The sequence below is a fragment of the Marmota flaviventris genome, chromosome 14 (genome assembly GCF_047511675.1).
Source record: "Marmota flaviventris isolate mMarFla1 chromosome 14, mMarFla1.hap1, whole genome shotgun sequence".
NCBI lineage: Eukaryota > Metazoa > Chordata > Mammalia > Rodentia > Sciuridae > Marmota > Marmota flaviventris.
The window spans coordinates 50,778,441-50,806,153 of NC_092511.1; the positions used below are offsets into that span (position 1 = coordinate 50,778,441).

Below are 27,713 nucleotides of genomic sequence, written 5' to 3' on the forward strand. Positions count from 1 at the left end.
GTAGAATGCATCCCAGGGATATAAGAATGTTTCAACATACAGAAATCAGTAAGCATAATTCAATATACCAACAGAATGAAGGACAAAAAGCATATGATGATTTCAGTAGCTGCAGAATCTAAGGCATTTGATAAAATTCAATAATGCTTTATGATAACAACTGAACAAATTAAGTAGAGTGAACATGTCTTCAAATAATAGAGGCCATATATAATAAGCTAACAGTTGATATCATACTGAATGGAAAAAAAGCTTAATCTCTAAGCTCTGAGACAGAAATGCCCACTTTACCACGTTTATTCAGCATTGTACTAGAAGTCCTAACCAGAGCCACCAATCAAGAGAAAGAAAAGGCATCCAACTGGAAAAGAGGAAGTCAAATTATAACTGTTTGATGACATGGTCTTATATTTAGAAAACCCCATAGACTTTACCAAAAACTATTAGAACTAATAGACAAATTGAGCAAAGTTGCAGGATACAAAATCAACATACAAAAATCAGTAGCCTTTTTATACACCAGTATCAAATTAACTATAAATCAAGAAAACAGTCTCCATTTATAGTAGCTACAAATACACACTCATATGGAAAAACATATTGTGTTCATGGATTGGAAGAAACAGTATTGTTAAAATGTTCCAATTACCCAAAGCAATTGATAGATTCAGTTCAATCCCTATAAAAATACCAATGACATTTTTTCATAGAACTAGAAAAAAAAATTCTAAAAATTGTGTGTAACCAGAAAACTCCAAATAGCCAATGCTACTTTGACCAAAAAGAATAAAGCAAGAGACACCAGACAGAGGCACATGGCTGTACTCCCAGCTACTCAGGAGATGGAGACAGAAGGATTGCCAAGTTTGAGGCCAGTCTGAGCAACTTACCAAGACCTGTTGTCTATAAATAAATTAATACATACATACATACTAAAAATAAAAATCTGGGACGTAGCTCAGTGGTGAATATGCCTAATATGCATAAGCCCCTAGGTTCAGTCCCAGTGCCTGCTACACACACGCACACACACACACACACACACACACACACACACACACACATACAGCAAGAGGAATTATACTACCAGACCTCAAAATATACTACAAGACTGTAGTAATCAAAACAGCATTATATTGCCATTACAAAAAGGATATATAGACCTGTGGATCTGAGGAGAGAGCCTAGAAGTAACTCATGCATCTACAACCAATTGATTTTTTTTTTTAATACTGAGGATTGAACCTAGGATTGTTTAACCACCGGGCTACATCCCCAGTCCTTTTTTATGTTTTATTTAGAGACAGGGTCTTGCTAAGAGCCTTGCTAAATTGCTGAAGCTGACTTTGAATTCACAATCCTCCTGCCTCAGCCTCCCAAGCCATTGAGATTACAGGTGTACACCACTGCAGCCAATTGATGTTTGACAAAAGTGCTAAGAACATGCCTTGCAGAAAGGACAGTCTTCCAATAAATAGTGCTGAGAAAATTGAATATTCACATGTAGAAGAATGAGCTGGACCTGTCTTTCATCAGATGCCAAAAAATCAACTCGAAATGGATTAAAAACTTAAATGTGAGACCTGAAAATACTTAAAATACTTCTAGAAGAACCAGGCATGGTGACACACCTGTAATTCCAGCAACCTGGAAACTGAGGCAGGAGGATGGCAAGTTTGAGCCTAGCCTTAGCAAGACCTTGTCTCAAAGCAAAAAGATTTAAAAGGTGGGGAGGGTCTGGGGATGCAGCTCAGTAGCAAAGCACCTTTGCATTCAATTCCCATTATCAAAAATAAATAAATGTGGGACTGGGGGTGGTGCTGAGGCAGGAAGGATTGCAAGTTCAAAGCCAGCCTCAGTAATTTAGCAAGGTCCTAAGCAACTTTGTGAGACCATGTCTCAAAATTTAAAAATAAAAATGGGCTTGAGATGTGGCTCAGTGGTTCAGTCCTGGTACCAATCCCTGTGTTCAATCCCTGGTGCCAAAAATAAATTAATTAAGTAAATATACTAGAAGCAGCCAGGGATACAGCTCAGTGGTAGAATGTTTGCTTAGCATGTGTGAGGCCCTGAATTCAATCCCCAGTACCATTAAAAACAAAACAAAGAAAACATAGGAGAAAAATTTCAGAACATTGGAATGTTTGAGAATTTTTTGAACAAGACCTCAAGACTACAGGAAACAAAAGTAAAAATAAACAAATGTATCAAACTAAAAAGTTTCTTCCTGCAAAGGAAAAAAATCATCATAGTGAAGAGAGAACAGTACTGGAGAAAAATATTTGTCAACTATACTTCTGATAAGAGGTTGTATCTAGAATATATAGGGAACTCAAAACACTGAATAGTAAAAATAAATAGCCTGATTAAAAAATGGGCAATAGATGTTTTCTCAAAAATAGACATGGAAATGGCCAACAGATATTTGAAAAAAAAAATCTGTTTAACATTACTAATTATCAGAAAAATGCAAACCAAAACCACAATGAGATATTACCTCATATCAATCAGAATGACTATGATAAAAAAAAGACAAATGATAATTAGTGCTGGTAAGAATGTGGAGAAAAGGGAACACTTTCACACTATGGTGGAATTATAAATTAGTGCAGTTGTTATGGAAAACTCTGTGGAGGTTCCTCAAAAAATTAATACTAGATCTACCATATAATCCAGAAATCCCACTATTAAGTATATACCAAAGGAAAATGAAATCAGTATGTCAAAAGAGACATCTTTATTCCCATGTTTATTTTGTACTATTTGAATAACCAGAAATGAAGACAAGTGTTCATTGATAGATGAATGGATTTTTAAAAAGTGGTATGTACGTATGTATATATATACATGCGCCATGGAATACTATGCAGCTATAGCAAAGAATGAAATCCTGTCATATGCAACAACATGTATGGAACAGGAGGATATTATGTTAAATGAAATAAGTCAGGCACAAGCAGGTGCTATATGATCTCACTCATATTGAATATTAAAATGTTTATCTCAGGGCTGGTGTTGTGGCTCAGTGGCAGAGCATTTGCGTAGCACATGTAAAAAAAATAAATAAATATTATAAAGGTGTGTTGTCCATCTACAACTACAAAAATATTTTAAGAATGTTTATTTCAGGCTGGGGATGTGGCTCAAGTGGTAGCGCGCTTGCCTAGCATGCGTGAGGCACTGGGTTCAATTCTCAGCACCACATAAAAATAAAATGGAGATATTGTGTTCACCTTAAACTAAAAAATAAAAATAAAATGTTTATTATAGTTCAGTGATAATGTGTGCTTAATATGTGTAAGGTTCTGGGTTCAATCATCAGCACCAAAAAAAAAAAAAGTTGATCTCACAGAAGTTGAGAATAGAGTGGTAGTTACCAGAGACTGCAGAGAATATTGGAGAAGGAAAGATGGAGAGTTTGATCAATAGGTACTAAATTATACTTAGATAGGCATAAGACATTCTGGTATATTATTGCACAGTTGAATAACTAGAGATGATATTTTTTTATGTTTCAGAAGGCCATAAGAAAGGATTTTCAATGTTTTTACCATAAAGAAATTATAAATGTTTGAGGAAATAGATATGTATAATCCAATTTAAACACCACACAATATATACATGTAACAAAATATCACGTTACCCCGTAAATATATATTATTTGTTTATGTGTCAGTTAAAAATAATAATAAAATAACAAATGAGAAGTTATCAATAAGAAAAATTATATGCTGAGGTTATGGAAGTCCACAGTGAGAATAAAATTTTCTATCCATGAAATAATGAAGAAAGAAAAAGAAATTCATGCTAGTTTTATTGTCACACCTCATACTGGAAAAATTACAGCCATAGTGTAACATAAGTGCTTCATTAAGATGTAAAAGGCAGTAAGTTAGCTTGCATATGTATAGGAAAAAAGCATGGTGTATTTAGGTTTTACTACCATCTGTGATTTTATGCATCCACTGGGGGGTCTTGTACATATTCCCTATGAAAGGGGAATCACTTGAAAAGGCTTATCAATTTAGGCATGTTAAAAATCCTTGTTCTCCTCCTCTTTGGGTTTTGTATTCCATTATTCTGCACTTGAAGAGACTCCGCTCTATGTGAATCAGATGGAGTAATTGAGGTCAGTAAGTAAAGTAGGAAAAGAAGAATAATATCCCTACATAGACAATGTTGAAAATGGCAGAGGAAGAGGAGTTGGGGGTTAGGGAATAAAAGTTTATGACCTCTCTCTCTTCTTGCCTAAACCCAGCTGTCGGCTAGAGAACAAAAGAGTGACAGTGCCTTCGGAAAACAGCTTCACAGGACATGAAACAAGGCACAGAATGGTAGAGAATGGATATGATAGGACAAATGGAGAATAATCAGCACAGTTTTCAGGGAACTATAACATTTTAATTTTCAATAAATGGTTACTTAGGAACTTGGATATCTTTGCTGCAGAGGAGCTATTTTTGGGATTCAAGGTATCATGAAGGAGTTAAGGAGCAGTATCAATGATAATTCTGAGAAAACCCCAGTAACTGTGAAATGAGTGGAGAATACAAGTTTACTTATCAAGATGTTCTGAATTTCTCTGATGGGCAATTTCAGAACTACTGGATATCTTATTTATTATAAAATTGTATCTCAAGAAGCCAGTGCCAATTTTAACCTCTACCTCCATGTTCTTTGTCTCTTAGTTGTTAAACACAGAATATATAGGTTGCATACCTGTAAGTCAGAGAGTTATTTAAATTTATGAAAAGACAGGCCAGACAACAGGCTTTATGGCCAGAGTTTATGTTTAGTAAGTAGTCTCTATAACAACAGATGAAACCAAAAGAAAAATTTTGCAAATGAGTCTTATAAAATCTAGCCAGCTTTTTTACATGAATCTCTTTAATTAGTACTTGTTTTCTAAGGTACTGTTTCCTACTGACACCTTCTTTCCCCCAACTTTATCTCTTTTTTTCTAACTATTAAAAGTTTATTTAACAAAAAGTTTAATATGAAAATGTATATGACCTGATTTTTATATCATAGTTAAATAGGCTCTTTGAAGAGAGGACATGTATTTCTCTGCTGAACAGCCATTATTTATACCCATTCCAAGGATTCTAACATGATACTATTTCCTCATATTACCATCATTCCAATATTGTTCAGTTGCCCACTAGTTGCCATCTTCACATTTATCTATCACAAGATTCATAATGGAGTCAAATCCCTGCAATATTCCCTGGACATGTCTGCCACCATTTAATTTCAATAACTTCTCCGTATTTTTTTTTTTTTTTTTTGTGAGGGTTAACTTTGCTCATTTTGTCTACTTGGCAAGCACAGAGATGCTTTGAAATGGAATTGGCGGCCTACTTCACCAATTTTATCATTTTTAAAAGAAAACACAATACATTAGAACTTGCCAAATTTGTATTATATTGATAAATGAGATCAATAAATTGATAGCAGCTTTGTGAAATTTTAAGTGAGAAATAGTAATAGCATAGAAAATTATAGAATTTTTGTTCAGTTGAATTTGTTCTAAATGGTTCCACTTAAGTATTTAATGGCATGTCTTTTTATTTTCTAATTTTATTATTTTATCTTTTTATTTTATAATTTTATTGTTTTGCAGAAGACTCACTCAGGTATAGCTTATAGGGCCTAGATAAGATCATTTAAATGGAAGTTATACACAAAGAGGTTATTTAGTATATGGATGGAAAGAACCAAACATTTGCTTAATAGCCACCTTCAGTTATTCTATAGACTAATAATAATTATACTTTCAGATCCTGGTAGGAAATGAGTTTGATCTAAAACATTAAGGATTTAGGCTGTGAAGAGATTTGTTGGTTATCTTTTACCTGCCTCTTTGGGGATAGGAGTGGGAAGTGCTGTGGTATTGTAGGATGGAAGCTTTTCCTCTACCTTCCTGGTTTTTTGCATGAAACCTATAAATTAAACTGAGAAAATATCAACAGGAGAAAAAGTTACAATTTTTACTGATGTTGATATTTTCAATATTAGGTCCACAAGGGCTATACAGGAAAAAATATATATATTTAAAAATCCAAAGAGGCAGTTAGACTTGAAATCTTATATACCATCTTAATAAAAGGGTGATAAATTATGAAGTAACTAGGGGTGGTAAATTATGGGAAGATAACTATATGGGGGAACTAATGGTAGATTAGGGTTTTTAGTAAAGCTTGTTCTGTTGTTGTTTGCAGTAGAAATTGAACCCATGGCCTTGCACACACTATCAAGTTCTCTACCACTGAGCTATAATCCCAGTTCTTTTCCTCTCTTCTTTTATTAGTCAGAGTCTCTGATGGTTACCCAGGCTGGCCTTGAACTTTATTTCTTATGCCATGGCCTCCTGAGTAGCTGGGATTACCCTCAGGTCCAGCTAGTGAGCCTGTTTTATGCAGACTCATCTTGGTGCCAACTTTCCATCTTCTTTATTTCCATAAAACACCACAAAAGGAGGGATTTATATAAGGCAGTCTTCATTTCTCAGAAGTTTCTGCTTTTTTATTCAGATAAAGGAAACTTTAAGAAGACTTTCTCCACTTGTTGATTCTTGGTTCACAAAATAATCCATATTCCAAAGTGACATATTTTGGGATGACATATTCTGATCTCCTTTAATATATAAAGAAGAAAATGTAGAAAAGAAAGCATTAACTGGTGACTCTGCAATAACAAACAGAGCGATTCGGCATGTTATTTAATTTGCTCAGTATGTTAATTTCATTAACTAGAAAACAAAGCAATTGGGTTATATGATCTCGTTGGATTCTTACTACTGTAAAATTAGTGGATTATTTTTCTTAAGGATCTTGAATATTGTCATTCTTGGATACATGTAATTTCCCCTTTCTCTCAAAACATTGCAGACCTAGGATTTGTCCGATATACATGAAAATTCTGCCATGTATATCGGAAATAAATAAATAAATCATATATATATATGATTTATTTAGTAATCCTAACATTGATTGAAGGGAATTTATTTGGGGAATCTTAGGAGAGAAATCTTGTAGTAAGTGGAAAGACCCCAGAAATATTTGTTGCTGTTTCAATATCTGGGTATTTTAATTGTCTGACTAATGTTTCCCAAGGAATTTGTAACAATTTCTGGCTTAACCACTAAATCTGAGTTAACCCAGACTAACTTGCAAATCAAAATCCTCCTTTCATTGTTAGTCTACAGGGTGCTGTGGAGATAACATGGATTTTGGAGTCACTCAACACTGGGAGTTCATAATCCCAATCTGCCATTTTCTAATTTTTTGGATATAGGTTAACTTTTCTGTACCCTAGAGTTCTCATCTATAAAATAGCAATATTTGAGTAATTACTTAAAATTATTATAGGATGACATTAGATGACAAATGGGAAGAAATTTTTATATTCCTCATAATGAGAGTACCTGAGATCTGTGTATCTCTTTACATTTTATGAAACACCATCATACAAGCAATTTCATTTAGAGTGTAGTATGGATTTGCTTTATGGGGTAATATATCACTTAGGTATGAAGACCTGAGCTGGACTTGCTGCATTGGGACTCTGGAGCTTGCCAGATGAAAAACTTTAGCTATCTTAGGGATCTCTTCTAAAACATCCTTTTATATTTTACAGGAATCTGAATTTCTGTGTTTGGAGTTTGATGAGATCAAAGTCAACCAAATCTTGAAGAAGCTCTCAGAGGTAGAAGAAACTATCAGCACACTGATGCAACCAGCCTAACTGAAGTTGATGTAGGAAAGACTTGGAGTTATTGAAACAATATTCACAATCCTTCCCTATTGACCTTTTTAAAATCTTGTTCCCCTATTGATATTAAATCCTTAAAAGTCAAATCTTGCCTGCTTTTGCTTGCCAGGATTTCTTTCACTCCCTTTCATTCACTCTTATAGTTGTTCTGGTGTAAAGGTTCTCATACTTCAGCATGCAGAAGAACTACAAGGTGTATTTTCTGAAAGCATAGATTAGACTATTTTAAAGATGGGGGTACTGGGGATGGAACACTTATTTATCTTGTAAAGCCTTGGGTTCTATCCTCAGTACCACTACCACCACACAAAACCAAATAAAAACAAAAAGAAAAAACAGGCTTTTAGGGCCTTACCCTCAGAGACTTGGAATCAGGATTGGGCTATGTGGGGTCATCTTTGGTAATCCTTCCTTTGGTTATTCCTGAGAAAAATTTTAGGAGTTTATATATGTTAAATCATGCAAGAATTAGTAAAGGGGGAAGAAAACATTTTAGTCATGCAAATATAGTGTTCATCAAAGTGTCATGTTGGGGCTGGAGCTGGGGCTCAGTGGTAGAGTGCTCGCCTGGCATGCATGAGGCACTGGGTTTGATCCTCAGTACCACATAAAAATAAAATAAAGATACTGTGTCCACCTAAAACAAAAAAATAAATAAATATTTTTTAAAAAGTATCATGTGTTCTAAGCTACGGCTTAGAGAAAGCTACCTGAACCAGAAGAGATTTACCTGACCTTAATAAGATTCTCCTCAAACTGATGCAGATAATTGAATTAGTTCTGCCTAAGTTTGGGGGGATTTTGTTTGATCTCAGCTACTGAGACTTGGACCTTTCTGGAGCATAAAACTAAATTGGCCTCCAAACAAAGGGACTCCCTTCCTTCTCTTGACTCAAGTTGGGATTGTGAGGAGGGGAAAATGTCTACTTAGAAGTCTTTTACCTCAGAAAAATTTACCTGACTTATCAAACAAAGCCTCCTCCAGAACATGTCTTCAAGAAAAACTAGTATAATAAAAAGTAGGTCCTAGTAGAAAAGGGGGTTAGTCAACTTTCCATCACTGAGACAGAAATACCTGAGATAATCAAAAGGAGGACAGAAGGGGCTGGGGTTATAGCTCAGTTGGTAGAGTGCTTGCCTCACATGCACAAGGCCAGCACAAGTTCAATCCCCAGCACCACCAAAAAAAAAAAAAAAAAAAGGAAAGACTTATTTTGGCTCATGATTTCAAAGGTCCATATTTGCTTGGCACCATTATTTTTGGCCCTGTGGTGAGGCAGAATATTCAAGGTGAGAAGCACATGTTGGAGCAAAGCTGCTCATCTCATTATGGCCAGGAAGCAAAGAAAAAAGCCGGATAGAACAGGGGTGCGTACTCCATAATTTAACTTCCTTTTACTAGGTCCACCTCCTAAAGGTTCCACTGCCTCCCTATAGCACCAAGGGCTGGTGATCAAGCCTTCAACACATGAATTTAGGGGACATTTAATATCTAAACCATAATATGTTATCAAACATAAAGAATATTCCAGGTGAAGGAGGATGTCAACCAGCATATTGAAGCTGTAGCCCTTTTTGAACAGCTTTGTCATTTAATACCGATGATATTTGGAAATCTCATTTGATTTTGGGATATAATGTGTTCAAAAAATGTGGTTCTCTTGGTCTGTGGTTGCAGCATATGTCAGTTCTAATGAGTTTATTCTAGGACAAGCATAAGTCCTTTTCTGTTAAGGAGCTTCTCTTAAATCGTTTAGAGACATTTTAAGAGCTTTTCCAGCACTCAAACTGAAAATATTGGCTTCTTCCTGATTGAAACCATCCCAGCAGTTAGCAAACAATGACCAGAGGTTTTAAATGTAGCCCCTATGGGCCCCTCAGAAAACATCTTGAAACAGTACTTTAAGTAGATTCAGAAAAGACATGTGGTTTGGCAAAATAAAAAATAAAAATAAAACAACACTATTAAAACCTGCTTTCTGATCCCCAGGCTACCACCATGTGATCAAGGACACATTAGATAATTTCTCCTGCTGTAAAATGGAGGAGAGTATCTCATCAGATAATAAATTCCAGATGGTCTTAGAAGGAAGAAGTATAGCTACCATATTAATATTGACTTAGAGAGCCCATGAAAGTCTGTGGAAGCATGAAGGAATGGTCCATGGGCCACTTAGTGTTGTTCGAATCTGTTTAAGTTATCCTGTGAAAGTAATAGTCACAAAAGTGGGCATGAGTTTTTTTGTTTATTAAATCCCCAGTCCCTAGGTTGTTAAAAACTTATCATTAATGTTTTTCAAAATAACTAAAAAAAAAAAATGCCAAAGATGGTCTCCACACTTAATACTGACCACTTTTGAATGAAAGTTGTTTTGAATAGGATGTGTTTTATATTTATTGATTTTTTATTGTAAAAGGAGTATATTTTAATATAGTCTACTGTAAAAATTTAGAAACAAACAAGAACTGTGAAATGACCCATCAACCTTATGTACAGAGATAATGGAGAGAACTATGAAAAGAGTTTACTTTCCATGAATAAATTTCTGGAAGTGGAATATGTGGTTTTTAAGATTTTGATAAACATTGTCCAATTGCTCTTCAGAAAGGTTATATAAATTTGTATTCCCTCTCAGAAAGTATGAGAATAAATCACTCTATTTCTTACCTGATTGTATATTATTTTTTATATTTTGTGAAACTAAGATTTTTTTGTAAATTTTTGCAAGAGACATTTACAATGCAAGCATGAAGAAAGGACCTAGGAAGAGAACTAAAGATCCCAGAGACTCCATTACTCCACTACAAGGTTTTCTACTTTGGTGATTCTAGATTTAAACTATTTCAAGTTCAGAAAATGAAAGACCAAAATAATTCTCAGCCTGAATCAGGTTTTGTCAAAATTACTTCAGCAATAAGCATTTTAGCTTCAGTCTGTAGAAAGAATCCAGCCAAGTAAAAATCTAGTCAGAAAGTAACTCCAGACTTTGGTAGTTTCATGTTGATAATGAGCAGGTTTTGGCCTTGTTCTCAGGGCTGGCTTTCTTGGAAGCGCTGGTTCCGATTTATCAGCTTTATCAGTGGAGACCTGAATTCCACCAGTGTGGCCTCCACTTTCCTTTATATAATTTCTCTTTTCCCAGTCTTATTTTAATGATGATTCAAAAAGAACTACAGCATTTTAAAAAACCTTATCCTAACTATTCTCCTATGAATGCAAGAAGACGGTGAAAAACAAAGGATGACACTGAGTATCTGAAGTCTTAAATAGCTCACATCATGTGGAGCTATTAATTGTTGAAGCTCTTTTTTTAGACCTGGGTAAAAATTTGGAAAACAGAATATAAATATCAAAGGAAAATAAATGTTAAACAGATGCTAGAAAATAATTGTTTTCTGAAGTGAACAGTAAATATCTAGACCAGTGAAAAGGACCAGGATACAGAAAGAATCCTAGGATCAGCTGAGAAATGATTGGATATTTTCCTAAGAGAACAGAATGCTGTACCCCTTTTTGGGACATCTGCTTTCTTACAATTCTTAGCTTTCCACCTTTACAGCTAAGGTGGAAATTTAAGGTGGCATATTTTAGAAAGGAAAACCTAAATAGAACATAATTAGCTTATGCTTAACTCTAATTATAGGGTGTATAGTTTTAAACTTCAAAATTTGAGAAATAGCAATTTTATCTAAGTATGGTCAATTTGCCCTTACATGGGGATGACCCTAATTGTCTCACATAACATCAAGCTGTATGTCACACTGAGCTAGCCTTTATTGCAAAGAAATCTGCTTAGGCCTGCTGCCTGTCAGATAAGGGTGCCAGCTAACAGAACTTAAAAGTTCAGTACATAAATTATCAGAATAAATTACTAAAGCTGCACATGAGTAGATAGTAAAATATGCATATTTGCATCATTTATTCACTAAGACCTGTAATTTGGGCTTTTGTTTTTCTTTCACCTACTCTTGACTGGTTTTGGTTTTCTGGTGGTGTGAGGGATTTAAGTTCTGTTGATTCACAGGATATAAGTGGGGGAGAGACAAAAGGGAGAAATATGAATTTGATTGTTCAAGTGGAAGAAGATAAAACTGTTGTTTTAAAAGAATTTTAGGATGAAATATTTTTTTAAAATCTCATTCCTTTAATGTTACCACACAGTTTCTATATTAAAGAAGTAGAAATTTGGGGATCATATGTGATTTTTATTCTATTTTTAGAAACATGGCTAAGAATTGGCATAGATCTTAGAATGACTGGTTTGTAAGTTCTGGTGGAAGCTATTTTAGAATTTTGTCAATAATGAGGAAACATCTGGGTAGAAAGGGCAGAGGACTTGCACAAGTGCATGGTCAGGAAGAAAGTTCAGGGCTACTTTCTTTTATTTTTATTTTCTATCTGCTAGATCCTTCAAAAGAATGTGCTTATAAAAATACCTATGTTCTGGCTCATTGTATTTAGATTTACATTTCCTATAGTGAAGATTTTTGTTTGTATAACAAATTGTAAATTCTGAGTCCACTTCTCTATGTGTCAGTCCCAGACACCTCTAAGCACTTAAACTTTGTGCTTGCTGAACTTCCTTAACTGCCATCTCAGTAGCTATATTTAGTAGACCTCCTTGTCTTCACATCTGTCTTTACAGGGCTGTGAACTCCTTAAGGGCAGGTACCATATATTATACATTTTTCTGTCCCCTTTTACCTTGTGGTATGCTCCAACTTACTCTACAAATGTGCATGTAATGAATGAGCATTAAGAGATGTGAAGTAGAGCACTTGCCTAGCATGGGCAAGGCTCTGGGTTCTAATTCCCAATATCATGAAAAAAAAAAGAGAGGTTGGGGCTGTTGCTTAGTGGTAGAGTGCTTGACTAGCATGCGCGTGGCACTGGGTTCGATCCTCAGCACCACATAAAAATAAACAAATAAAGGCATTCTGACAATCTACAACTACAATTTTTTTTTTTTTTTAAAGAGAGAGGGAGAGAGATGTGATGATTGAGCTGAGTATTACATTTGGTGAGGAAAGGATAGCATTAGAGTCAAACCTAGATCTGAATCTCAGTTCTTTTTTTTTTTTTTTAATTTTTTATTGTTGGCTGTTCAAAACATTACATAGTTCTTGATATATCATATTTCACACTTTGATTCAAGTGGGTTATGAGCTCCCGTTTTTACCCCATATACAGATTGCAGAATCACATCAGTTACACATCCATTGATTTACATATTGCCATACTAGTGTCTGTTGTGTTCTGCTGCCTTTCCTATCCTCTACTATCCCCCCTCCCCTCCCCTCCCCTCCCCTCTTCTCTCTCTGCCCCCTCTACTGACATTCATTTGTCCCCCTTGTATTATTTTTCCCATTCCCCTCACTTCCTCTTGTATGTACTTTTGTATAACTCTGAGGGTCTCCTTCCATTTCCATGCAATTTCCCTTCTCTCTCCCTTTCCTTCCCACCTCTCATCCCTGTTTAATGTTAATCTTCTTCTCATGCTCTTCGACCCTACTCTGTTCTTAGTTACTCTCCTTATATCAAAGAAGACATTTGGCATTTGTTTTTTAGGGATTGGCTAGCTTCACTTAGCATAATCTGCTCTAATGCCATCCATTTCCCTGTAAATTCTATGATTTTGTCATTTTTTAATGCAGAGTAATACTCCATTGTGTATAAATGCCACATTTTTTTTATCCATTCATCTATTGAAGGGCATCTAGGTTGGTTCCACAGTCTTGCTATTGTGAATTGTGCTGCTATGAACATCGATGTAGCAGTGTCCCTGTAGCATGCTCTTTTTAGGTCTTTAGGGAATAGACCGAGAAGGGGAATAGCTGGGTCAAATGGTGGCTCCATTCCCAGCTTTCCAAGAAATCTCCATACTGCTTTCCAAATTGGCTGCACCAATTTGCAGTCCCACCAGCAATGTACAAGTGTACCCTTTTCCCCACATCCTCGACAGCACTTGTTGTTGTTTGACTTCATAATGGCTGCCAATCTAACTGGAGTGAGATGGTATCTTAGGGTGGTTTTGATTTGCATTTCTCTGACTGCTAGAGATGGTGAGCATTTTTTCATGTACTTGTTGATTGATTGTATGTCCTCCTCTGAGAAGTGTCTGTTCAGGTCCTTGGCCCATTTGTTGATTGGGTTGTTTGTTCTCTTATTGTCTAATTTTTTGAGTTCTTTGTATACTCTGGATATTAGGGCTCTATCTGAAGTGTGAGGAGTAAAGATTTGTTCCCAGGATGTAGGCTCTCTATTTACCTCTCTTATTGTTTCTTTTGCTGAGAAAAAAACTTTTTAGTTTGAGTAAGTCCCATTTGTTGATTCTAGTTATTAACTTTTGTGCTATGGGTGTCCTATTGAGGAATTTGGAGCCCGACCCCACAATATGTAGATCGGAGCCAACTTTTTCTTCTATCAGATGGCGTGTCTCTGATTTGATATCAAGCTCCTTGATCCATTTTGAATTCACTTTTGTGCATGGCGAGAGAAAGGGATTCAGTTTCATTTTGTTGCATATGGATTTCCAGTTTTCCCAGCACCATTTGTTGAAGATGCTATCTTCCTCCATTGCATGCTTTTAGCCCCTTTATCAAATATAAGGTAGTTGTAGTTTTGTGGATTGGTTTCTGTGTCCTCTATTCTGTACCATTGGTCCACCCGCCTGTTTTGGTACCAGTACCATGCTGTTTTTATTACTATTGCTCTGTAGTATAGTTTGAAGTCTGGTATCGCTATACCGCCTGATTCACACTTCCTGCTTAGAGTTGTTTTTGCTATTCTGGGTCGTTTATTTTTCCATATGCATTTCATGATTGCTTTCTCTATTTCTACAAGAAATGCTGTTGGGATTTTGATTGGCATTGCATTAAACCTATAGAGAACTTTTGGTAATATCGCCATTTTGATGATGTTAGTTCTGCCTATCCATGAACAGGGTATATTTTTCCATCTTCTAAGATCTTCTTCTATTTCTCTCTTTAGGGTTCTGTAGTTTTCATTGTATAAGTCTTTCACCTCTTTTGTTAGGTTGATATCCAAGTATTTTATTTTTTTTGAAGATATTGTGAATGGAGTGGTTGTCCTCATTTCCATTTCAGAGGATTTGTCGCTGATATACAGGAATGCCTTTGATTTATGCGTGTTGATTTTATATCCTGCCACTTTGCTGAATTCATTTATTAGCTCTAATGGTTTCTTTGTAGACCCTTTTGGGTCTGCTAGGTATAGAATCATGTCACCTGCAAATAGTGATAATTTAAGTTCTTCTTTTCCTATTTTGATGCCTTTAATTTCTTTCGTCTGCCTAATTGCTCTGGCCAGTGTTTCGAGAACTATGTTGAACAGAAGTGGTGAGAGAGGGCATCCCTGTCTTGTTCCAGATTTTAGAGGGAATGCCTTCAATTTTTCTCCATTCAGAATGATGCTAGCCTGAGGCTTAGCATAGATTGCTTTTACAATATTGAGGTATGTTCCTGTTATCCCTAGTTTTTCTAGAGTTTTGAACATAAAGGGATGCTGTACTTTGTCGAATGCTTTTTCCGCATCTATCGAGATGATCATATGGTTCTTATTTTTAAGTCTATTGATGTGGTGAATAACATTTATTGATTTCCGTATATTGAACCAGCCTTGCATCCCAGGGATGAATCCTACTTGATCATGGTGCACAATTTTTTTGATATGTTTTTGTATCCGATTCGCCAGAATTTTATTGAGGATTTTTGCATCTAGGTTCATTAGAGATATTGGTCTGTAGTTTTCTTTCTTTGAAGTGTCTTTGTCTGGTTTAGGTATCAGGGTAATGTTGGCCTCGTAGAATGAATTTGGAAGTTCTCCCTCTTTTTCTATTTCCTGAAGTAGCTTGAAAAGTATTGGTATTAGTTCCTCTTTAAAGGTTTTGTAAAACTCTGCTGTATACCCATCCGGTCCTGGGCTTTTCTTAGTTGGTAGTCTTTTGATGGTTTCTTCTATTTCCTCAATTGTTATTGGTCTGTTTAGGTTGTCTATATCCTCCTGACTCAATCTGGGCAGATCATATGACTTAAGAAATTTATCGATGCCTTCACTATCTTCTAATTTATTGGAGTATAAGGATTCAAAATAATTTTTGATTATCTTCTGTATATCTGAAGTGTCTGTTGTGATATTGCCTTTTTCATCCCGTATGCTAGTAATTTGAGTTCTCTCTCTTCTTCTCTTCGCTAGCATGGCTAAGGGTCTGTCGATTTTGTTTAGTTTTTCAAAGAACCAACTTTTAGTTTTGTCAATTTTTTCAATTGTTTCTTTTGTTTCGATTTCATTAATTTCAGCTCTGATTTTAATTATTTCTTGCCTTCTACTTCTTTTGCTGTTGTTTTGCTCTTCTTTTTCTAGGATTTTGAGATGAAGTATGAGATCATTTATTTGTTGGTTTTTTCTTTTTTTAAGGAATGAACTCCAAGCAATGAATTTTCCTCTTAGAACTGCTTTCAATGTGTCCCATAGATTCCGATATGTTGTGTCAGTGTTTTCATTAATCTCTAAGAATTTTTTAATTTCCTCCTTGATGTCTTCTATAACCCATTGATCATTCAGTAACCTATTGTTCATTCTCCAAGTGATGTATTCTTTTTCCTTCCTTCTTTTATCGTTGATTTTCAGTTCCATTCCATTATGATCAGATAGGATGCATGGTATTATCTCTACTCCTTTGTATTGTCTAAGAGTTTCCCTGTGACATAATATATGATCTATTTTTGAGAAGGATCCATGTGCTGCTGAGAAAAAAGTGTAACTGCTTGATGTTGGGTGGTATATTCTATATATGTCAATTAAGTCTAGGTTATTAATTGTGTTATTGAGTTCTATAGTTTCCTTATTCAACTTTTGTTTGGAAGATCTGTCCAGTGGCGAGAGAGGTGTGTTGAAGTCTCCCATGATTATTGTATGGTGGTCTATTAGACTCTTGAACTTGAGAAGAGTTTGTTTGACGAACATAGCTGCACCATTGTTTGGGGCATATATATTTATGATTGTTATGTCTTGTTGGTGTATGGTTCCCTTAAGCAGTATGTAGTGTCCCTCTTTATCCCTTTTGATTAACTTTGGCTTGAAATCTATTTTATTTGATATGAGTATGGACACTCCTGCTTGTTTCCGAAGTCCATATGTGTGATATGATTTTTCCCAACCTTTCACCTTCAGCCTATGTATGTCTTTTCCTATCAAATGCGTCTCCTGTAGGCAGCATATTGTTGGGTCTTGTTTTGTGATCCATTCTACTAGCCTGTGTCTCTTGATTGGTGAGTTTAAGCCATTAACATTTAGGGTTATTATTGAGATATGGGTTGTTCTTCCAGCCATATTTGTTTATTTATGTTACTAAACATGGTTTGTTTTCCTCTTTGATTATTTTTCCCCCCTTTACTGTCCTACCTCCCACTGTTGGTTTTCATTGTCATTTTCCATTTCCTCTTCCTGTAATGTTTTGCCAAGGATGTTTAGAAGAGATGGTTTTCTAGCTGCAAATTCTTTTAACTTTTGTTTATCGTGGAAGGTTTTAATTTCATCTTCCATCCTGAAGCTTAATTTCGCTGGAAACACAATTCTTGGTTGGAACCCATTTTCTTTCAGTGTTTGAAATATGTTATTCCAGGATCTTCTAGCTTTCAGAGTCTGTGTTGAAAGATCAGCTGTTATCCTGATTGGCTTACCCCTAAATGTAATCTGCTTCCTTTCTCTTGTAGCTTTTAAAATTCTCTCCTTATTCTGTATGTTGGTCATCTTCATTATAATGTGTCTAGGTGTGGGTCTCTTATGATTTTGCACATTCGGCGTCCTGTAGGCTTCTAGGATTTGGGATTCTGTCTCATTCTTCAAGTCTGGGAAGTTTTCTCGTATTATTTCATTGAATAGATTGCTCATTCCTTTGGTTTGAAACTCTGTCCCTTCCTGTATCCCATTGACTTTTAAATTTGGTCTCTTGATGTTATCCCATATTTCTTGGATGTTCTGCTCATGGTTTCTTAACATTCTTGCTGAGCTGTCTATGTTCTTTTCCAGTTGAAATACTTTATCCTCATTGTCTGATGTTCTATCTTCTAAGTGTTCTACTCTGCTGGTAGTATTCTCAATTGAGTTTTTAAGTTGGTTTATTGCTTCCTGCATTTCTAGGATTTCTGTTTGTTTGTTTTTTATAACCTCTATCTCCCTGTATAGTTGATCTTTTGCTTCTTGGATTTGTTTATGTAATTCATTGTTGAAGTGATCTTTCATTGTCTGATTTTGCTGTCTGATGTCTTCCTTGAGACTCCAGATCATCTGAAGCATGTATATCCTGAATTCTTTATCTGACATTCCATCTGCTGCAGCTATTACCTCTTCTAACGTTGAGTTGACCTGCATTGCTTGTGGTCCTTTCTTTCCTTGTCTCTTCATACTGTTCGCGTTCCTTTCTACTTGGTGAAACTGTAGTGCTATTGAATTTTCCCCCTATATATTTATATTGGTCTTGTATAGTTGCAAAGTCTCCCTCGCAGGCGCGGGCGGCGGCTCTGCCCCTCCTCCAATTGGGGCAATGTGCCTACCACGCCAGCAGGCCACTGGGCCTGCTCTGCCGGTCGGTAGGAGGTCCGCCGACCTTGCAGGCGCGGGCGGCGGCTCTGTCCCTCTGTGGGCCGCTAGGCTTGTTCTGTCGGTGGTCGCAGTTCTGCCTACTTTGCAGGCGCAGGCAGCGGCACTGCCCCTCTGCAGGCCTCTGGGGCTGTTCTGCCAGTGGGTCGCAGGTCCGCCTACCTTGCAGGTGCCGGGGGCGGGGGGGCTCTACCCTTCCTCAGGCCACTGGGCCTGTTCTGTCTGTCGGTTGCAGGACTGGCCTGTTCTGATGGTGGTCACAGTTCTGTCTACCTTGCAGGCGCGGGGGGAGGGGGCGGCTCTGCCTCTCAGCAGGCCGCTGCTCCTCTTCTGCTGGTGGGTCGCAGGCCCGCCTACCTTGCAGGAGTGATTGGAAGCTCTGTCCCGCAGCGGGCCACTGGGCCTTTTCTGTTGGTGGTCACAGTTCCGCCTACCTGGCAGGCGCGGGGGGAGGGGGGCGGCTCTGCCCCTCAGCAGGCCGCTGGGCCTGCTCTGTGGGTGGTCACAGTTCTGTCTACCTTGCCGGCGCAGGGGGAGGGGGCGGCTCTACCTCTCAGCAGGCCACTGCTCCTCTTCTGCCTGTGGGTCGCAGGCCCGCCTACCTTGCAGGAGTGATTGGAAGCTCCTGAATCTCAGTTCTACACCAGGTTCTTGACCTCAGGAAATTTAGTTTTTTCATCTGGAAATAGGGATGTTAAATCTAATTCACAGGATTAGGATTAAATGGGATTAGGATATAGTCTAAAAGACATCTTTTGGAGACTTATCTGCAAAATATCCAGATAAAATCCTGACTCTTTTACTTACTAATTATGTAACCTTGGGCAGCTTGACAGTTCTATGCCTTTTCTTTATAAAAAAATGAGGTGATGATACAATAGTACCTACCTTAGTAGCATATTTTGGGATAAAATAAGTTAATATTTCCACTTTTGGAGCACTACCTGGCATAGAGTCAACACATGTTTGCTGCTGCTGCTGCTATTATTATCATTACTCTTAGGAACTATCTCCTTAAGAAATTGAAACCGGTAACAATTTATAAGTAATACACAAGTCAGGAGCCAATTCATTTTCATTTGCTCAATTGAGTGGTGCCAACTACAATTGCTATAAGTTTCAGCAAAGAGAAGGGGCAGTGGGACCTGGAGATGTTAGGAAAGATGGTAAGCCAAAATTTTAAAAATCAGGCAAATTTGAAAAGGATTGAGGAGTATTCTAAGCTGGGTAGAGAAGCCAAATAAATGAAGGTAAAAACAATTTGGTGAGATGGGAACATGATCAAGAATGAGTGGGTTCACACCTCTTCATGGGCCTTTTTTTTTCCCCTTGATATTTACAAACCTGAATCATACCCAGGTCATTATCCAGGACTCAGGTTTTTGGTGACAAGTTCTTATAAATTGAGAACTGAGAAAAGGAAGGCAAGGCAGTTGTGTTCCCATGGAAGGCAAACAAAGCCAAACATAGCTGGATAAGAGAACCTATGGCTGCTTACAGAAGTAAACTGTGCAATTGAACAAACCCCTAGGCTCGCTCCCTCCCTGGGGAATTGAGACATGAAGCAATTTCTGTAGCATCCCTGGGAGCCCTGTGGGGCCTTTCTGTCTTGACTCAGAAGGAAAGTGATGTCTGTGGTTCTTTCAGGAGTCTCTTACTTTCCTCCTGAAAGAGAATCACTAGAGCCTAGGTCCTGGACAGGGAAGGGAAAGTGAGTGGAATACAAAAAAGAAACCACTGTCCTGTTAACCCAGGAGGTTCGTTCATATCCTCTAAGCAGATTGCCAGAGGAAATGAGGGTTTAAAAAAACAAAATGAAACAAAAAATTTCTTCCTGACCTTTCCTTCAAAGCAGAATTCAGTTGTGGAAGACTTAAAAGGAGTGAAGATTGCTATTCTGTGCAAAACTGAATTTTGTCTTGGGATTTCTATTTACCCATCAACCTCTTCTAGTCAGTCAGTTTTTGTTTTTGTTTTTGTTTTATCATCGTGTCAATAGACCTGACAAGAACAAATTAGAGGTGGAAAAGTTTATTTAGGGGCTCATGGTTTCAGAGGTCTTGCTGCATAAATATCCAGTCCATTCCTTGAGGTGCAAGGTGAGGTAGAACATCACGATGGAAAGCAGCTGGGAATACGGACATACAAAGCAGAGAGACAACCTGGCTCAACAAGTAGAAAATATATACTCCAAAGGCACTCCCCCAGGGACCCAACTCCTCCAGCCATACCATACCTGCCTATAGTTACCACCCAGTTAATTCCTATCTCTGAAGAGCTAGAGAAATCTCCTCACTGGAGACCCAATCCTGAGAGAATCAACTTGAAGTACCCTTGGGCAACCAGCCCAGGAACCACTGCTGCAGGGGCAAGACCCAGCAAGTCCTTGTTGCTTTGAGTGAGCCTTTGGAGAGAAGTGGTTGCTACCGTAACCACAGCCTGTGCCATTTTTTGTAGCTCAAATGCCACACCTAGTTTTGCACCTGGCAGTTTAGCAAATTAATTGTGTGCAAGGTTGTTAAGGTTCTGGTTTGAAGAGTCTCATAATGATTAAACTGTTATCTTTTCCTTCCATTCTTTTATCCTTCTCTTTGGGAAATGACCCAAAGTTGATGATGTCATTTCTTGTCATTGTATTGCCAAGTGCTAAATTACCCAGTAAATCAATTCCCTGGTTAGCCCCAGCTAAGCCACACTTTTTTGAGAAATTAAAAATTTTTTCAAATATCAAAAGCATCACTGTAGTCATACAGGAAAAATAAAAACTCTGTATAAGTGATTTTTTCTTTTGAATCCCAAATGTAGAGGAGGGAGGAGAACCATAATCTTTTTAGTGTTTTTCAGGGGCTTTTAAGAGTCTTAATCTGGCCATATATCCTACAGAGTATTCTGTAGGGAAAAATATAGGGCCACTCAAGAAACCCAAGTCACTAGAGAAGGAGGGACTATATCACAGGAATAAAGTGCCTCTCTTTCCAGGAGCACAGAACCCTGTTTTCCTGGCCTTTTGGATAGAAGCTTATGAATATTTTGTCTTAAGGAGTTTTATTTTGATTTCAACTACTCAAATAATGCATGTATACCTTGTACTTGAGAAACATTTAAACCTTATAATTAAAACAAAAGTCCCCATGGCCAATACCATTGATCCTAGTTTATTTTTCTACTCCCCTCAGCAATAACCCCTACTGTCATTTTGATTGTGTTGCTTTTAAGGTTCTTTCCATGATTTTTTTTAACCTACTTATAAGTATGTCCACATTTACAGTATTATTTTCTGTAACATAAGTATAGTTATTATGTATTGTCTTAGAAATCCCCACCTCACCCCTACGGTATGTCTTGAGACTTTTCTATATTAGTACTAAAGAGACCAACTACCCATCAAATGGGCTTAGGGAATACTTACAAACAGAAACATTTGACCTACAGAAGATGCAGAAAGAAATATTATCTGTATTCTCTTATCTGGTGAAAGCTGAGTTTTACTGGAATCTGCCACCCTAACCTGCCCCTCCCCAGGAAGGTCTCCAGTTAGGAAGTCACTAACCTTGAGCACAGGACATTCCAAAAAAAAAAAAAAAAAAAGTGTGTAAACAAGCCTCAATCAAAATCTTTCATCCTTTGAAGTTGGTTATCTCAGGCATTTTGTTACAGTAATAAAAATATGCCTGACACACATCCTTTGAAGTCCTAAATTCCTCTGCTTTTATTAAGCTGATGTTTCTTTACTCCTAAATTACTCTCTTTGAGGTAGTCCTGCTTGCATAGTATGTTTTTTCTCCTAATCATTTGCCTGTTGTCAGTTAATTCCTAGAGAAGTGGTAGAGAAGTTTTTCTTCCCATATGTTAAATATAAATTTACCTCATTAATTTCAACTGCTGCATTGTATTCCATAGACACAGTACATTGTGGTTGTTTGAGTTCCCTAAACAATGGGTTTTTAGGTTGTCTCCAACTTTTCTCCATTGTAAGCAATGTTGCAAGGAACATCCTTGCACATGCCTCCCTGTATATGTGTTTACATACACCTTTGATAAAATACATTTTTACTGGCTGAGGTTGTGGCTCAGTGGTAGAGTGCTCGCGTAACATGCATGAGGCACTGGGTTCAATCCTCAGAACCACAGAAATGTAAAGTAAAGATATTGTGTCCACCTAAAACTAAAAAATAAATATTAAAAAATATAAATATTAAAAAAATACATTTTTACCAATATGATGAGTCAAACACTTTTTTCATTCTCTCAATCAGTGAGAGTTTGAACATCTTCACATCTTTGCTATATTTTTCTTCTTCCTCATAAAATGGTCCTTTGCATCTTTTTCTTTTATTTGTCTTCTAATGATTTATAGGAGCCCTTGTAGTCTGGAAATAGTAATCTGTTTAAGAGGTTTTCAGACTATCCTAGAGAGTGAAATTGGAGGAATATTCTCAAATTTTGTTGAGTGCCTGCTACATGAACATACCAATGAAGAACTATTAGGACTGAACTGGGCATGGTGGACCTGGAATCCCAGTGGCTCTGGAGGTGGGGCAGGAGGATTGCAAATTCCAGATCAGCCTCAGCCTTAGCAACTTAGGAGACCCTGTTTCAAAATAGAAAGTAAAAAGGGTTGAGACAGTAACTCAGTGGTAGAGTGCCCTTGGCTTCAGTACTGAAGAAAAAGGAAAAGGAAATAACTATGTATTAGTCAGCTTTTCCTTGCTGTGACCAAAATAACTGATGATAACAATTTAGAGGAGGAAAAATTTATTTTAAGCTCAAGGTTTCAGCGGTCTTAGTCCATGGTCAGCCTACTCCAATCGCTCAAGGTGAGGCAGAACATCATGGTAGAATGGTATGGTGAAGTATGGTATCAGCTCATGGCAGGAAGGAAGAGAGAAAAAGAGAGGAAACTAGGGACCAGTTTTATTCAAGGCCACATCCAAAATGACTTGCTTCCTCCATCCATGCCTACAGTTAGCATCCATTCACTCAGATTATTAACCCATCCAATGGATTAATCCAATGAGGTTATAACTTTCATCATCCAATCTTTTCACCGCTTTTACTTTGATTAATTGCCTGATACATAAGGTCTTTGGGCACATTTTTAGAAGCAAACCATTTCCCCCAGATGCTCATTCCCATCTCACAATGCAAAATACATTCAGTCCATACCCCAAGGGTCCCCATAATTACCAGTTCCATCATTTCTAAAAACTCCAAGTCCAAAATCTCCTCCAAGATTCAAGGTAAACGCTTGAAAAAATCAAAAGCAAGCAAACTGCATGCATATAATTTATAAATATTATATATATTATAATATATAGAGTAAATATCCCCATTCCAAAAGAGAGGAATAGGGACAAAAAGAAGGAATAAGACTAAAATGTAGCTGGACAAAGAAGTCCTATAGTTACACATCTTGCATATAGGGCACATGGCAGTGAGATGTGGTATCCTGCCCCATGGCCTTGATGATTGCAGCCCACATAACCTCTCTTGGCCTGCCTCTGTTCACTTCCTGCAGCTTTCCTCAACAGACTTTCCATGTTCCTGGCATCTCTTAATCCCCAAGGTCTCCATTCCAGCTTTGGCTTCATTTCTCATTGCTTCAAATATCTCCTTCTCCAGGAGCTGTCCACAGAGATTCCAGCCCTGCTACACTTTGCCTGGCCTTCAGATCTTTCTTTACAATCTCATTGAAAGCCTTCAAGATCCCCTAATTCCAGAAACCTTCATTCCTGTAGAACCAATATCATGTGGATGATGCCAAGGTTTACTGCCAGCTCGAGGCAGCAGCCTGACTCCCTTGGAGCATGGTTGCAATAGCTCTGAGTTCCTGCGCTGCTGAGAACAATAAAATGAAGCCTGGAGAAACTACTTCCCAGGCACCTGTGTACAAGCAGGTGCTGACATAGTCTTTCCAAATGAGTTTTTACTTTTATACCCTTAAGTCTGTGATGGGTTTAGTCTTGCTGGTTCCTGAGATGCCCTCAAGACATGTTTCTCACTGTCTTTGTGCAAAGTATTTAGCTTACCTTTAGTGACAGTAATCTCCTCAGCAACCACTCTTCCTTGGCCCCAGTTTTACATATGCTTTTCTAGCCAAACTGAAAGTTTTAAAAATATTTCTTCTCCTTCTGCTCCTGATTATCACGGTAAACTTGGCTAAAATCAACCAGCAATATCCATGCCATCACCTGAATGTTGTGCTGCCTTGAAATTTCCTCTGTCAGATGAATTACTTCATCATCTTTAAATTCAGCCACACAGAAAATTTTATTCATGTGTGTGCTGGGGACACTCAACCACTGAGCCACACCCCCAGCCCTATTTTGTATTTCATTTAGAGACAGGGTTGCTTAGTGCCTCACTGAGTTACTTAGTGCCTCGCTGAAGCTGAGGCTGGCTTTGAACTTTAGATCCTCCCATCTCAGCCTCCCATGCTGCTGGGATTACAGGTGTGACCACTATGCCTAGCTTAAATCAGTACTTTTTAATGGAAACAACTTGACCGAAAATCTATCATAGAATTTTAAGATCCAGTAAGACAAAGTTTAATGAAGGGGGAAAAAAGATTCTATAGCACCTGGAGAAATGTTTAATTTATAAAGTAAAAGTTAGCAAATTACACATATTCTATGTTTATCATTCTGAAAAATGTATGTATATGTGAAAACTGGCTAGAAAAAGGTACAAATATATAAATAAATTCAGCTTCACAGAGATTCTTCGGATGTCTACAAAATACTTTGCCAGAATATAGCACAAATGGCCTTTAGTTCAATTCACAATCCAGTCCCTCATTCCCATCTGAAACTTCATGAACATATTTTTTGCTTGTCCACATACTGGACTTATGAGCTCCCACCAGAATTACCCATTAAACTCTGCTTACCGCATTCTAAAGCTTTTCTAGCCTACATTTCCAAACTTTCCAAAATTCCTACCACAAACCAGTTACAAAAATTCTGAGCAACATGATCAGTTATGTCACATTCATGTTCCTACTCCCACTACCAACTTCTGTGTTAGTTTTTCCTTGTTTTGACCAAAATACCTTGGGGATGAGGTAGGGAAAGATACCATTTAGTGGAAGAAACATTTATTTTTGGACTCATGTTTTTGGAGTTTCAGTCTATGGTCAGCATATCATGGTCTGGGCCCAAGACAAAGCAGGACATGTTAGAAGGAGATAATGGAGGAAAGCTGCTCAGTTCATGGCAACTGAAAGTAAAGACAGTATATAAGAAGCCAGGGACAAAATATAGTTCAAGGCTACCCCAGTGACCCACAGTTACCACTCAGTAGTCCTTTCAAATTACTAATCCATCAAATAGATTAATTTGGTGAGGTAACAGCTCTCATAATCCAATCTTTCACCTCTGATGATGCTACATTGCCTAATGCATGTACTCTTTGGGGGACATTGTTAGATCTAAGCCATAACTGGAACTCAGAGAGAAGTACAATTGTATACATCAAACTTTTTGCACTCATTTAACATTGTGGTGGGATCAGTTCAATATACACAGTGATAATAAAATAGTATTTACTAGGAGTAGTGAGAAAAATAAATTGTATTTTGATCCAGCCTACTTGTCATTTTCACAAGCATCCTCTTGATCCCCAGTTCTGTTGGGGCCACTTAAGTCGCTGATTTTTTTTTTTTAGTTGAAGGACAGCACTTCCTGTTTTCATTGGGGTTCTGTGTGTGTCTACTGTTGCTAGGATCAAATCCAGTGCCTCCTTGCTCATGCTACACATACTAGACAAGCACTCTATTATGAAATACACCCATATCCCACTGAGGTCTTAAGTGAATATTTCTGTGAGGCTCCATCCCTATCTCCCTGTCTTTCACTGTTGACCCTAATCTTAAAAGGTGGTATGGTTTTTCTCCCCAGACTCTTCTTGAAAATAACTGGCTGCTGAACCCACTGGTCATACTCTGGGATGAATTACAGATGTACAGTTTTTCTGTGGTATGGAAGGTTTCCAGAATTCCTCCTATGCAGGATGCAGGAGGTGGCCAGTTCTTAGAAAAGCAGAGCTGTGGAAAAGGAAACATAATATATGTGTCATCTTAGCTGAGAGCGATTATCTATGAAATGCAATTTTGATTGCTTCTAATTTTCTTTTCAGAGAGATTTTACCCTTGAACCAGACATCAACATTTTATAAGTTGAAAAGATGTTTGATATAGCACCAGATAGTAATGTAGTTGTTAGAGAGTATACTTGAATCCATTCCTCTATTCCCTGGTATTCTTGCCTCAATCTCATAATCCCCGACCCCCTTGACCAATACTGCTTTTAGTGAGTTCTGAAGGGGACTTTGAGGAGATTAAAGATGGCAGATAAGAGGATGGCTGCATTTCTAGTTGCTTCATGAACCAGAATTCAATTATTGAGTAATGATTTTCAGCAGGATGGGTGAAAGGGAATTCACTGAAATTCAACATAAGTCAGAGTCTCTTAAAGACTCCAAAATTTTAGTGCATTGAACAAAGAACAAGAAAGAGTACTGGAGCCAAGCCAAGTGAAGCAGTGTCAGTGATACTGGTTAACTGCATAGAGGAGGGAATGACACACAGAGAGAAACAAAATGGACAAATTTGGTAAGGAAAATCCTACAGACCAGAAAAGCAGCCTGAACTTAGCTTGTCCAGACACTGAACAGAAAACTAGTGTTTGAAAAGTGCTCTGTATTTCTCAACTGGCAAATAAAAAGTTGAGTTGGAAGCCATAAAATTAAGCAGACCACAGTGCCGCTTACTGCTTTGGAAGCTTGGGAGATCATAGCAAACATTGCTATACTGTCCCTATCATGTGGCCTGTGACAGAACTAGCAGAAAGTGAGTGAAACAGGCACAGAGAAGGAATTCAAGTCAGAAAAACAGGGGAGTACAACTCACTGTCCCTTTTGAATCTGGTGGCTCACATGACCAGCTGAAGAGGGCCAGAAAACTTAATAGGCAGGTGTTGAGTACACTCAGGGACCAAGCCTGGGAAGGCCATATTCATGGGCAGTAGAGTGTATGGAGGATTGGCTTCCCTACCCCATGAGTAGTATTCTCCGGAGGTTTCTGAAATTCAGACTTGCAGCAGAGATAAGCATCTGCCTAGGCCTTGTGGTTATGTTGATCTAATCTCTTCCAGAGCAGATACCACCAAACAAAGCCCCTAAGTCCTGATTAGACCTAAGCCCAGCTGTCAGAACTCCTTCTCAGAACTCTGTAGCAGTCCTGCCCTGGGAGTGCATCCATCTGGTCTGTCCAGACAAAACTCCTATCAACCAGCATTAGTTTTAGGACACTCAAGCTGGC

General features: G+C 37.6%; 1 protein-coding gene and 1 pseudogene across 1 annotated transcript in view; one reads left to right on the forward strand and one right to left on the reverse strand.

Moving 5' to 3' along the window:
* Commd1 (copper metabolism domain containing 1) overlaps positions 1-7,859 on the forward strand; it is a 179,864-nt gene extending 172,005 nt beyond the window's left edge. The window contains exon 3 of the mRNA XM_027934561.2: positions 7,639-7,859. Coding sequence (XP_027790362.1) covers positions 7,639-7,746 — 108 coding nt within the window. The 3' untranslated portion in view covers positions 7,747-7,859. The remainder of the gene's footprint in view (positions 1-7,638) is intronic.
* Positions 5,086-6,716, reverse strand: LOC114091952 (small nuclear ribonucleoprotein G-like; annotated as a pseudogene).
* Positions 7,860-27,713: the final 19,854 nt, after the last annotated feature.